Genomic DNA, 14,135 nt, shown 5'->3' with positions numbered 1-14,135 from the left:
CCAAGCAAATAGCTCTATAAGGATAATATTTTATAGAAATGCCTTTCCTCAAAAAGTACTCCCTGATTCATGATCATCTTGCCTTATATCACCAATCTATTGTAATGCTTTATAACTGAACAAAGAAAGGCATTAAAAATTACCATCTTTGAACATCACATGGCTTTGATGAACCTCTCTGCCATTTAAAATACCCAAGTACCGAGAATCAGAACAAATAGAAGAACTCCTATAAAAGAAAAACGGTACTATCCCATTCATCTCTTCAAATAAGTACAGTTCAAAGTAATATAGAAAATGAAAAATGAATTCTACCATAACACACACATCAAAAAATGCTGGAGGCTACATGATATCATATCTGTATTCTTCAAGACAGAATCCTATCATTTAGGAGTATGAAAAAATTTCCTTTCATTAGGCCTGTCCTGGGCAAAAACGTACCATCCTGCCAACACTAAAATTCCTTTAGAGGAAAAATGAAAGTGTCATTCTCGAATCCTTCTGGACATTTCAAGACAAAGCACAAAAGAGGCACTTGAGTGATCATGTTACTACCTTTGACCAACTATTCCTCATGGAAGCCTGGAATTTGCATAATAAGTTAGATAGAACATGTTCCTACTAATTAAAAAATTTAGACTGTGTCAGACCAATTGTTATAATATTTAGAAGGCAAAGGCAGCCAGGTGTGTGCATTTATATTGAGCACAGTTATCATAAACTAAACCACAAGAACGAATTCTATATAATCACCTCAGCCTGTTCCATAGAACACCGTGGAGGAAAATGTACAGCTCTTTCAAAATCCAATGTCTATAAAGACAGAACGCCTTGAAGGAAAACTGTATCATACTTAAGATAGTGATACCTTTTATTAGTACAGTAAAGTCCTATTTTTATGGAATAGGATGGGTCTGAGGTCATTCCATAAAATTGATTTCCCAGAAAATAGAAATAGGCAATTTACCCTAAGAATTTTATTGAAAAATTATGCTATTCTATTTGAATAATGATGGGAATGTTCTACACATTTCCTTTATTAATGAATTAAAATACACAAAACACCATGAAATTATATTAGAGGTTCAAAAGTATCACTTAAATCTTCCTTACCCGTCACTTTCATTTTGTAAAATCAGCAGTTCCATTAAAATCGTATTATGTAAAAATGGGTTTTTACTGTAATAATAGTTATTACCTATTTAGCTCCCAAGGATGTTGTGAAAATTAAATAATAAGCCATTGGAAAGCAAATACAAAGTGTCGCTAATACCAGAGGCCAAGGGGGCAGCCAGATGGAAGTGAAAGATGAGGCCACCTGATACATTACAAATCACGGCTTTCGTGTATAATCCCATTACCTCCAGTGCTCTGTGTGGTCAGAGTGCGCACTGATGCCATCGTGTTTAATCCTCCTAACATCGTGGTATATATTAATTATGGTTTGCATGGTATGCATGAGAATAGAAGCCTTTACAATAATGTTACATAGTTGGTAAATGCCAGCATCCAAGCATGAATTCAGGTTTCTCCTATATTTACTAAAGATCCCTGATAGCCCTGTGTGTCTCATAACCATGCCTTAAATTTTTACCCCATCTTTCAAAGTCCATTACAAATTGTCCTTTCTTAGTTACAGCCCCTTCTCCTCTACTCACATGACACAGTATGATTCTAAATGCATTCTGTGTCTATTATGGCTGTTTGTTATATTAGTGTGCATTGTGTTTTATTAACCCAGGTAAATCACCAATTGTTGCGATTATAACTGTATCTAACCTGCCCTTGGCATCCAGATTATACACACTTGGTTCTGTGCCTTGAACACAGGGAGTGCTTAGTAAATATTTTTAAGCACAGTTGGAAAGGGATTTTCATTTGAAACATGACTATATTTGATGCCAGATGCAAACCTAGTTCACTTTTCACTGTATTAGATACCTATGTTGAAAGTTCCTTTAATTTTTCCAACAGTGTGTGATGAGATTGAATTCCTCAAGTAGGGTATTTTGCATCCATACATATTCAATAGGTAGTGTTTTTTGTTTTTATTTTTATTCCTAGTTAAGGGAGTAATATAAACACTAAACAGAGAAGTATAAATTTGTAAGTTATGTATCTGGTTGCTATCAATCAGAGATAGCAATTTAAGAAAGAGAGAAAGAAAGAAAGAAAAAGAAAGAAAGGAAGAAAGAAAGAAAGAAAGAAAGAAAGAAAGAAAGAAAGAAAGAAAAGAAAAGAAAAGAAAAGAAAGAGAAAGTGAGTCATGCTAAAGAGCTCTGAACAAACTCTGAGTCCCTGCTCAGTCTTTTTTACTTCTAAAACTTAAACTCTGTAACCTCTCTGCACCCAAGTTTCTTTATCTGTAAAAGTGTGAATAAAACAGCTTCATGTTACAGAGTAGCTGTGAGTATTAAGCAAGAAAAGTTAATGTGGATCACTCAGCATGGCACATATGAAGCACTCGGAGGACACTTGCTACGACCCTTATCAAAATCATTTTGTAATTCTTAGAAATCTATTCAAAACATAACTATGTTCCACAAATTCATAAAGTCTTACCCTATACTTTGTCCAGCCCCCAATTTTTCTTTTGTTGTTAAATTATAGATGGCTTCCCTGAGCTCATGAAGTTCATTTAAGTGACACTTCCTGAGCGTCTGTCCTTCTGCCTGACTCAGAGGAGCAAACTTGATTCAAAGAAGACTAAAATGAAGGAAGCAAGGAGAGCCTGGCAAAGGTGAAGAGTTCAGAGAGAGGCACAGCCACAATTAGAAAGAAATGGAGACTCCACCCAAAGGCCCATCAGAGAAGGTCAGAATACCAGGGAAGATTCGTCAGAAGTCAGAAGACACAGCAGTGCAGCTCCTGCCCAAGGTACAAACAAAAGCACAATGAATGCCAGGGCTGGCCAATAGCAGGTGACCGCCCTGGATTAGAAGAGGGATCAGAAGAGCCCTGGATTAGAGAGGAAAAGCAACTGGCACCGAGCAAGGATCACAGTCTGCACCTCCTCTCGCATTTACCTTTTCACATGAAAACTACACATAGTGAACGTAAGTGCAGTTATTCTGTGCAAGATATCTTCATCTCAGGCCAATGAAATTTTTTTTCTGGGATTTTTATGAACTCACTATTTCATATGGGTGTTTCAAATCTTTATTTTCCTTGTCACACACTGCAGGACTAATTAATTAGAAGACACTTTCTATAACTAGTGTCCATGAACACACATTCCCAGCCATTGCTCTCTGACCCACAGGACAGGTTTATCCTATTTAAGGTCAGCTTCATGAAAAACGTAGGCTCTTTTCTTTGAGCAAATCCTGAACAGAGGACTAAAGAACAATGGAGAATGTCCCCAGCACCTGGGACATGTAACAGATGCTGTCAAGCACAATTCCAAACAAGATGGCTGAGACTGCTCCTCAGCATAAAAGCCCCAAAGGACACAAAAAGTTTGGCAACCTTCAAAAGCTTCTCCTCCTTCCTGTGTAGGGTGGTGGAAATATTGCTCAGTGGGAAAAACCATAGCCTTGGGCAATTCTAATAGCGAGATTTATCAAAGAGATGGTGGGGAGAGAGCAGATTTTTCTTTTCCTTGTAAGTAAGAATGACTCTAGAGCTTGTTTATTCAAAAAGTTATATCCTCCAATGAAGAGAGGAATGATAGGAAAGTCAGATGATAACAATAATTCAAGTTTGTGTTGGGCAGCCTTTCTCTCCTGTATCTACCTCCTGAACACAGACCAAGCTCCAGAAAGAGGCCAGTGTGTTTTTGTTTTATTCAGTCTCCATTCTGCCATTATAAATAAAGCAAACAATATAACTATTCTTTTTGTTATATTACCTTTGGTCCTTTAAGAAAGGAAATGGGCTTTATTGCTTAAGAATAAGGACTTGGAATCAAATTGTCTGGGTTCAAATCATGACTCTGCTGAATTGAAAGCTCTGCGACCCTGAACAAGTTATTTAACTGCCCTGGGCCTGTTTCTCTGTCTGTAAAAATGAAGATAGTAATACTACTTACTTCACAATGTTATTGGGAGGATTAAATCAGTACATGAAGAACAGTTCCTGGTACACGGTTACTGTGCAGTAAATGTTTGACATTATGATTATTGCTTCATGGGTGGCCAAAGGAGAACTGAACCATTGCCTAAGAGGTGCCAATTAAACCATAAATGGAATTTGGAATTTGTGGGAAGAAATACAGTTCTTATTCTATGCAAGATATTTTCATCTCAGGCCAGTGAAATTTTTTCTGGGATTTTTTATGAATTCACTTTAAAGTAAAAAGAATGTTTTTCATATGGGTGTTTGTTTGTGCATATCTAGAAATTACCTTTCTTCTGTATCAATGATCACAAACCTTTCAGAGCTTTCAATGACACAAACAGCCTTCTGTGGCACGCACACCTTAGGTTTGCTAGCACTGTTGTACACTGCTGCACTTGGAGGTAATCATAGGTACATGGATGGAGAGAGGTGGGTAGATGTTTTACTGTCTTATTTCTCTAGGACGTTAAGGAATTGTGACAACAGCTTTACATTGTTCTTGGTTCTATATGTAAAACTTCACAAAAGCAGAAAATAAACATGTATGAATTGTTTTCTTTCATATCATCCGTGTTCTTTTGGCACAGGAAGAACATTATCCAGTTAGTAATTACTTGAATCCCTTTTAGGATAATGTTTACTTGCTTCACTTTTAATAAAGGTAGGCTATTTGTTCTGGATTTCACTGAGCCATGAAATTCTTTTCCTAAATTAGTCTCCTAAAAAAGAATTGTGACAACTAAGTGTCAAATTATTTCCATTCTCTTTCTATATTGTACAACATAAAAAAACACAATCTCCAATCAGATTAGGCCTGGTTCAGTCTGCCTGTGATTAATCTCCTAGGTTGTTTTACTCACTGGGTAAAATCAGGACATCGGCCCCAGGACCTGGAATGGTGTGGTTGTGTCCGCCCCAGCCTTCTTCAACATCCTGCCATGTCGCAGAGAGGGACCATTTTAAAGCTGATTTGGGTGCAGCTTTAGAAGCTAGAAAATAAAGAAAAATCTGATTCATTTTGATAATTTTTAAATTATATCCTAATTTGAAGGAGCAGGTGGTACTTTTTAACCTCGCAAATAGATGCTTTTTAATATTATATAAGATTTCATAAAAATATTTATTAGCAGGCAAGCAAAATATTATCCAAACCTTAAATTAACTCCACCTCTGGGAAAAAGATATTTCAATCTTTTTAAACACCTATGTTTTGTTTTATTACAAATGTTATGCATGTCTATTATGTATTATTTGGAAAATGCAAGAAAACAATGTAATAACTCCCTGTAATCTTTCTACATAGTGATAATTGTTGACAACCTTTCATTTGAGTTTCCTCTCAGAATTTCTCAGTATTTATATGAGATTATAATATATCCAGTTCTTGTCTTTACAACAAATTGTCATTTTGCTTAGTCTAGCCATTTTTCTTGTGCATCTTCTAAAGTCATTAAACTCATTGTAAACATGTTTTTAGTGACTTTCTAGTCGCCTATCATATTAAAATCTATAATTTAATTAACCTCCAATGTTTGATACTTAGGTTCTGTCACAATCTGCCTAGAGGTTGTCCTTTAATCTCTGAGGATGACTAATAAGCCCGGGGATTGTTAAGTGTAAAGAGAAAGTGTCTGCTGTAAGAATCACAGGAAATACTCAATTGTTTTTTCCAGGAGAACCCCAGGCCCCATGAATCCTCGTCAAGAGCCCTATAATACTTAAATTACAGGGCTGGAAAGATAGTTCGTTGACATAGTATTTACTCAGCATATTGTAATTAACAAAAAAAGTACAGCATATCCTACTTACACTGACTCCTGGAAATCTCTGGATGCTGGCCACTTATGATGTTCTTCTACAGAGTTCTTAACACAGAAATCTGTATAGTACATACTGAGTGCTACACCACTTTGACAATGGCTGAACCAGAAATTCTAAATCAGAAGTGGTCATCCAGAGATATTTCATCCTTCACTAAGGTGGTCTGGTAAAAGAGCTTATCCAAAAGATATGTCCTCTAGGGGGCTGGGGATATAGCTCAGCAGCATAAGCACCTGCCTTGTGAGCAGGCAGTCATGAGTTCAATCCCTGGTACTGGTAAAAAAAAAAAAAAAAATATGTCCTCTACAAAATAAATACTGTATGGTTTCTGTTATAGTAAAAACCTAAATTACAAATAAAGAACAAAATAAAAGATAGATAATAGAAAGCAGGGAGACAGGTCTATCTCAAATGGGAAGGAGATTAAGAGATGGAAGGAGGAACAGGGAAGGAAAGGGGATGAGAAAAGGAATTAAGATACATTCTATAAACATACCAACTTGACAGAAATAATGTAAATATTATGTACTGCAAATAAGCACTAATAAAAATTTTTTAAAAACGAATAAGAACCCAATCTATCAATGCTCATAGAGAATTTGAATGTCGGAGTTTCAGAAGAAAGACTTATAAGGGTTTTTCTTCCTTGGTAATAATTATTTTAAAGATAATTAATTAACTAGTAAATCATTTCTTTGTCGTCCCCAAGAGACAATGAAACACAATATAGTCAAAGACCACTCCATCTTGCCCACTGTCAGATCCCCTATTAGCTCACACAGAGCCTTCTATTAACACAGCACTACAGAAGAAAGATGGATTAAAGGCAGGAAATACAAAGTTCAGTGGTGTGCACTGGGACTTAAGTATCTTTTAGGAATACAATCTTGAATGGCTCTCTTCATATTACAACAACCATGGAGCAAAACCATCAGTTCTAGTCTACAGTTGCATCCAGTATGTTTAACTCTTTTATTTATTAAGTAAAAGAATTATTAGATCATTTTCCATTTAGCAGGGTCTCTGCTCTAACCTAAAGTAGGACTGAAAATCACAAGAAAACTCTGCCTTTGAAAAGATGCATCCTTCCTGCAAACTGACATGGAACAAATAAAAACAAACAATGAAATACATCAGAAAGTACTTATGGAGTGTTTATTCTTTGACAGTTTTGATTAGTTTTTTTTTCTCTTTTTGGAGTTAGAAAGGTTTCAAAGAACCATATGACTTTTGGGGAGGAATTGTTTATACTGATTTCCTGAAATTACCAGAAACAATTAAAGTTTAGAGATATCAAGCATTTTTCTTTCCATTTGGAGTGGGTCTAATGGCCCATCTGCAGATCTGCAGTCCTGTGTGCACATATGGTCTGTAATTTATGAAGTGTGCTTATTTACATGTTTCAATTCTTACTTTGCATTGTTTTGAAAAATAAATGCACCCTTATATCTTTCTTTGACATGAACACACATATTTTAATTATAGGAGATAAGTATGCAGGGCTGATCCTTGCCTGCTTATAAATAACATGAAGAGGATGAACTTGTAACTATTAGAGGACATTGTGCTGCACCACATGCTCCTGTTTTGTGACTTAATACTCACCAGAAATAGTTGGGAGCACCTCGCCTTCCTCTACCTGGAGACTCACTTGAACTTGATCTTCACCTGAAACTATGAATACAAACATCTACAATATGGGAGTAATAAAAAGATCATCTTAAATACTAATGATATTATTCACTTGTAAAAAAGATGGTTTCATGCAATATTCTTCTTGGCCTAATTAAATTTTCACAATGAAAAAGAATTCCTTGTTAATTTAACAATTGATTTCTAATATTTGGTTTTCATTTTTTTATTTAATAAATTGAGTTGTAGTGAGACTCTCTAAAATAGCTGGCACATAGTTAGGGAGGGAACCAACCATTTAGCTATATGGTTTTTGGAAGCCAATGGTGTCCAGGAGGCCACATCTCACATCCTGTTTCCATCATTTCATAAGCTCAGGTTTTAGAATTCTTGTGTTTTTCACCAGTAGAGTTCAGATCACCCATGAAATGTATTGTCTTTACCTTTATCCAAACAAATTATCCTTTTAATGAAGGCTCTTCCCCATCCGCCTTTCTCCTCCCATCTTCCAAACCAACTGAGCACATTTAAAAGGCCTGAGGTTCATTAATTTTAAGTGTTCAATAAATTAGTGGAAATAATCAAAAGCCCTGATTCTTTCTGATAATGACAATTTGATGTCAGTATAAACTAGTAGATTAAGCTGGGAACATATGCTTCTTTGCCAAGAGAGGTTGCTATAATTAAATAGTGAATACATCTACAAGGTGCTCTCACGCCTGATTAATTAGTAATCAGGTGCATGAATTTCATTTTTATAGCAACACCTTGTCTCTTATTGGTTAATTACCTTCCTGCTTTATCAGGTGTCATGGGAGTCAGCACCTCCTACCACTGGAGAGCCTAAAGCTGCCCAAGGCCCTCAGAGACTTGGCCAAACCCACGCTCTCTGCTTTTGTTTCCCTGAAACATTTCTACATCACAGATGGGATGACCAAAACCATTCCCTTTAACTACAAAGCATACATTTCAAAACATTGCAATGAAAATAACTTCTGAAGAGCTCCATGAGAAATATCTCCAATTCTATCTCATATTGACCATTTTCTCATTTAATATTGTTTTCAAAATGGGCATGGTAACACATGCCTTGTAAACCTAGCACTTGGGAGGTTGAGGAAGGATGTTCTCCGTGAGTTCAAGGCCAGCCTGAAATATATAATAAGACCTTGTCTCAATACATATATATACACATATACCCTTGTACTGTACATCTGCAAACTAGGTACATGGCAACTTTCTCTTGACATATTCCATGTCTATCACCATGTCTAATACTATACTTGAACTAATCCTTTATCTTGCTACATATTTTACCTACTTTTCTAACTTCAAAAAAAGTAATAATAATAATGCCACCAGCCAACTATCTCTTCTTTTCTCATAGGATCTAGCTCAATCATTTATCTATGTTGATCCATGTATTCTCTGAAGTTGAAAAGTACTTCACATTCTATGACAAGTACTTCAAATGCCATTCTGACATCTATGCCAAGTTTGGTTTTAGTTCAGTAAGCTCATCTATTAAGATAGAATTAAGGCACTGTCTTTGTCTCCAAATGTGTTTTTAGTACTGGGCATCAAACTTAGAACCTTGCACATGCGAAGCAGACATTCTACCATTGAACCATAAACCCTAACTTCAAATTTTTGAGAGATTTTTCTCATGTATCTTATGACTCTAGGTACTGTGAGGAATGCATACACTTTATTCTCATGTATCAGTATATGGGACTCTATTCTGAGCACCTCAAGCATAACTAACAAGGTAAATGAAAAGGAAAAGACAAATATGGTCACAGTGGCATCAGAAAACATACAGAATGCAGTAACAATAGAACGCTCTTCCGCGGGTTAAAGAATTGAATATTGTCACAGAGTCAAGCTTACAAAAGACAAATTAGAAAATATTTGAAAAAAGAAACTTTTTCCAAATTTTTTTTCAGTTCATCCAAAGCTGTAATAAAAATCATTCTTTTTAAATGATTTCCAAAAAGCATAGATTTCAGTATGTCGGTGCCCTTTCTTAGGACAAAACCATTGACCTAGTGGTGGTACATGATTGTCATTCGAGCACTCAGGAGGCTGAGACAGGAGAATGAGGCAGGAAGATTGCCTCAGATTTGAGGCTAGCCTGTTACATAGTGAATTCAAGTCTAGCTTGAGTTACATAGAGACCTGCCTCAAAAGACAACAGCAACACTGGGGTAAAGCAAGTGATAACAGCCATACATCAAGGCTTTTTCAAAGGAACTCATCATTTGATAAGGATTCATTCAGCCCCAAGTAAGTAAAACTATACCTACTAAAGGAATGGTTGGGGGAAAGGAATTATGGCAATATTTTTCCAACTAGATATAGGAAATGTTTAATATACAGAGAAACCAATCAATGTATCTCAAATTCCTTGCATGTAAAATAATATCATAAACATCCATGCATGGTAGTTTTCATTATGACGATTCTTCCAAAGACTGAAGACACCAGCCCTCAATATAGCCCACTGCTATCAGAGTATGTTCCTGTTTTTTGTACCTTCACTCCTTGCCCAGGTTCTACTGTAGGAAAGCCACACCTTCCCGGCTCAGCATCTGCCCCCGGAGCTCTTTTCACTGCACTGTCCAGATGGCTTCAGAGCTGAGCTGCACACACACACACACACACACACACACACACACACAATCCTCACTTCCGCAAGGATCCCTTTCTCACACAGATATTGGAATACTAAAATGTATATAGGAAATTTGTCACTCACTTTATTAAAATTAAATATGTGCATGTCATTCAGAGGAGAGAAGTGGTTTCAGTATCAGAGAAGGTACAAAAAGAAATCAGAAGTAGAAAAAATTATCAGAGTCTAATTTCCTGTATCACCACACTACATGTCACCTGTGGAGCTGATTCAGAATGTATAAGAATGGATCAAGAGACATGATTTTCCCAAACTCAACTTCTAAGGTCATGAAAGATAATAAAGGGTGCTGTGAATATAAAGAAAGGGTGCTGAAGCCCATTGTCTTAGAATTGCACCCTGGAACTACTGAACCTCATTCACTTCACCTGAAAATGAGCAACACATACTGTCCACCTCACAGGGTAGTTCAGGGAGAAAAAGATGGGGTAATTTATAGAAGATAGTTAGCAGAGGACCAGGCACCTAGTCAACAATAAATACTCACTGTGATCAATACTGTTATTAGGCATATTCATTATTCTAAATGCTGGTTAACAAGGCTTAGGAAATATACTTCTTCTCCTTTTCTCCCTGTAGAGCTGCACCTAGTCATGATGAGCTGTAGTATTAAGCGTTGTAAGCAACTTAATGAAATCTGCTAAAGTTTGCTAGGTGTATTTACTCTAAAAGGCTGTAAATGTAAAGTCTCGTTTCCAATTTGAATAAATACAAAGAGGAATGAAAATGATTTTAAAACTAAAGGTATTGACTTGGGAAGAGCTTAAAACCTTGCACAAACTGTGATGTTGTACATATGTTTTCGCAGTGCTCAAGATTTCTATTTTGCACTTGAACAGTGAGACTGGCTAATCCATCTTGTTTATAAATGAAGTCTCCTTGTAGTTGATCTTTTCCAGATTGTAAAAACTAGTCCTTTGATAGAAGAAATTATTGCCAAGTTATTCTCATGAATGCTACCTCATTTTAGCTATCTAAAAATATAGGGTTATAGGAGGGAGAGATAAATGTGCTAAGAAGTGAGTTCCTATACTCGGATCTAAGAGTTACTCAGCTAAATGTGATGTGAGTGGCTGGGGGTATTGTGTCCTCTCTGAAGTGGTAAGGAAAAGAAAAATTGAATTCTGTCCCCAATCAGATTTAATATTCTTTTACAATTTTGGAGTAATAAGTGCCTATTCATTTAAATAGAAAACCACATCTCAGTTAGCACAGACTTCATCCTTGTTTCACGTACCCATTCGTACCCACTTTCCCCTCTCCATTTGAATTTATTCATGTATCAGACTGCACAGTTCAGTCTGTATGTATCTAATATGAGTTGTCTACAGACTACACAATGAAAGAACACAGAGAAACAACTATTTTGAGGTCTGCAAACTTTATCCAGTCTCACCTTGACTTGTGATTTCTCTTTCTAACTCTATCTACACTGAACCCAGATACCAGCCTTCAATTCCTGAGCCAGCCGTTGGTCTTGGGCCTGCCTCTCAGCTTTCATCTTAGGTTGCTATGTCTACTACGTCATCTCTCTTCCCCATCTTCCTCATAAACCTGCATGCTCCTACTCGTTCTCCTCTCCTGCTCAGTGACCTTGACCACATTCCCCATGCGATGACTTCTCTGACTCACCTGCAGAAATTTGCTTGTCAGCTGGACCCTGGGTAACTTTCTCCACTTGATCACACTCCTGTATAATTTCAACCTCACAGAAACAGCCACGAAAGTCACCTTGATTCTCGCAACACATGTTCTTTTAAAAACCGTTAATGAAAAGACTATGTGAAAATCCTGTGAACACCTGCAGGTCTTCACCTCAAGGATGTGATTTTTTTAAGCATAGAAGAACTTGATAGACACCAATAGGCATAACTACATTAGCCAGAGTCCTGAGAGTTAGTCCAACTAAACCTTCTTAATTAACTCAGAAAACAATAATAATTGTGATTGTGACTCAGAGAGATGTGTACCACACTGAAATAAAAGGCATTTTTGATATCTTGTGATTTACAGAACCATATCCTCCAGGGAGGGGTGTCCAGACAAGCATTCTACCTGTTTGCCTATGAGGCAAATTTTCAAAACACTGACTTAAGAAATTGTATAACTGCACTCAAAACAGGATTTGTTTTCAGAAGCAGGTGTTCTTAGCAGGTGAAGACAGCGAACCTAGTGGGAAAGACTTGTATTCAAAATGGTTACTCTTTATGAGTGTAACTGAAGCCGTGCAGGCCACATTATATTTGTCAACTATGAAGTGTTCAGTGATGATTTTATTTTAGTGGCTATGGGTATTGATACTTTTTAGAAAAAAACAACTAGTTTTATACAGGGTGTTGCATGAAGAGTTAGGTTTTAAACGTGAGTGAGAAAGTTGATTTATGAAAATATACTAAGTAAATGTGTGAGAGGTATAAAATGGGACAAATAAATGAAAACAGTACTCAACTATCTAAAGCTTAGGAAACACAATGGCAGCTAATAAGTACAGGGCTTTTGTGCATAGAAGGAAAAAGAATTGGTTTATAAGGGGAAATATATATGCTTAGATTTTTTTAAAAAAATGGTACACTAAAAATCACACTGAACCTAGAGTCAGAAAATCTGACTTTGAACACTGTTTACACCACCTATTACCTGTGTGAAATAAAGTTAGACAATTAGCGTTACTGACAGTTCTGTAGCCTGAGTGATTTTTAAAAAATCATTTAATTCTGAATTCTGAGTTCTTTCTTCTTTTCTTCCTTTCCTCCTCCTTTGCCTCTTTCCTTCTGTCCTCCCTTCCTTCCTTCTTTCCTTCCTTTTTCCCTTCCTCCCTTCTGTTCCTGTCAAAAGATACTTCTAACCAAGAGGCAGAATCCTTTCTCACATCCCCAGTTCCTGTTCCATTATTTATATTTTTACTGAAAAGCTTAGTACATTTCCCTCAAGTCAATCCTCTACATTACTGGTAAAAGTCCTTGGGGATCTTTGGGGAATGAGTTTTCTATAAGAATGTAAATTAATTTATTAACTAGAACGCTATAGATTGCCTTAGAGGGCTTCAGCATGGGAACGGCTACAAAGTTGCAAAAGATTATAATTCCATTCTGCTGACAAAATCCTCCCAAGAGCTCTAGGGAACTGTTTCAGTCCTGTGGCCTCTTTAGAGCCTAACAGAATTCCTTTTGAAGGAGTTGTACAGGATCTTCCAGGCTCACTGATGAATCTAGGTGGCAGCCAATGCGCTACCGTATTGAGACTAGAAAAGCTAGATGGTCAGCATGACCCCTGATTGAGAGCCTAGCCTCAAACTCAGAGAAACATCCTATTTTCAGGCTTTCCCAAGTTACCAGCATCACTTCTGATCCATCCATATGATGTGACTTGAGTTTAGTCAAAGTGAATTGGCACAGGGAATCAAATCCATCTGCCGCTTGCTCTATCCACAGCCCTGCTGGCCGTGGAGACCCCACATGGCTCCTCAGCATACAGTCAGCCTTTATCTTTATGAGGGGGACGTCTGGACAAATGCGCTGGCCAGCCTGCCAAGGCACGTTCTTTTCAGTGGGATCAGAAGAAGGCAGTGGGGCAGGAGCCTCTGAGACTCGCAGAGAGACCGGGTCTTCTCAGCTGCCACCCACACAATGTCCCAGCTCATCCGAATCACAGTTGAGAATGGGGGCTGTGTGAATTCAGGAGGGCAACTGTGAATGGTGTAGCATCTGATATGAATTTATCACAGGCTGCTGGTTGGGTTGGGGTAAAGCAAGGGGAGGAGGTGCTGAGTATTTAATGTACCCTGACACAACCCAACAGTTTGCCCCAAAGAGCCTTTTACCAATATAAAAGGACAGGGTCAAAAGTAAGTTGACCCCTGACAGAATGTACAATTATTAGAAGAGGGCTGTGTACGAGCAGCTGCTGGAACCCCACTGGCTCCACA

General features: G+C 37.3%; 1 protein-coding gene across 3 annotated transcripts in view; it reads right to left on the bottom strand.

The window, feature by feature from the left end:
* Pkhd1 (PKHD1 ciliary IPT domain containing fibrocystin/polyductin) overlaps positions 1-14,135 on the bottom strand; it is a 472,244-nt gene that overhangs the window by 229,171 nt on the left and 228,938 nt on the right. For all 3 annotated transcript variants that reach the window (XM_063233114.1, XM_063233116.1, XM_063233115.1), the window contains 2 exons: positions 7,489-7,557; positions 4,923-5,051 (listed from right to left, as the gene is read on the bottom strand). In XM_063233114.1, coding sequence (XP_063089184.1) covers positions 4,923-5,051; positions 7,489-7,557 — 198 coding nt within the window. The remainder of the gene's footprint in view (positions 1-4,922; positions 5,052-7,488; positions 7,558-14,135) is intronic.

The sequence above is a fragment of the Cavia porcellus genome, unplaced genomic scaffold, assembly GCF_034190915.1.
Source record: "Cavia porcellus strain 051 isolate PalLab524CR breed Dunkin Hartley unplaced genomic scaffold, mCavPor4.1 scaffold_22, whole genome shotgun sequence".
Taxonomy (NCBI): domain Eukaryota; kingdom Metazoa; phylum Chordata; class Mammalia; order Rodentia; family Caviidae; genus Cavia; species Cavia porcellus.
This window is presented reverse-complemented; position numbering and strand designations above follow the sequence as displayed.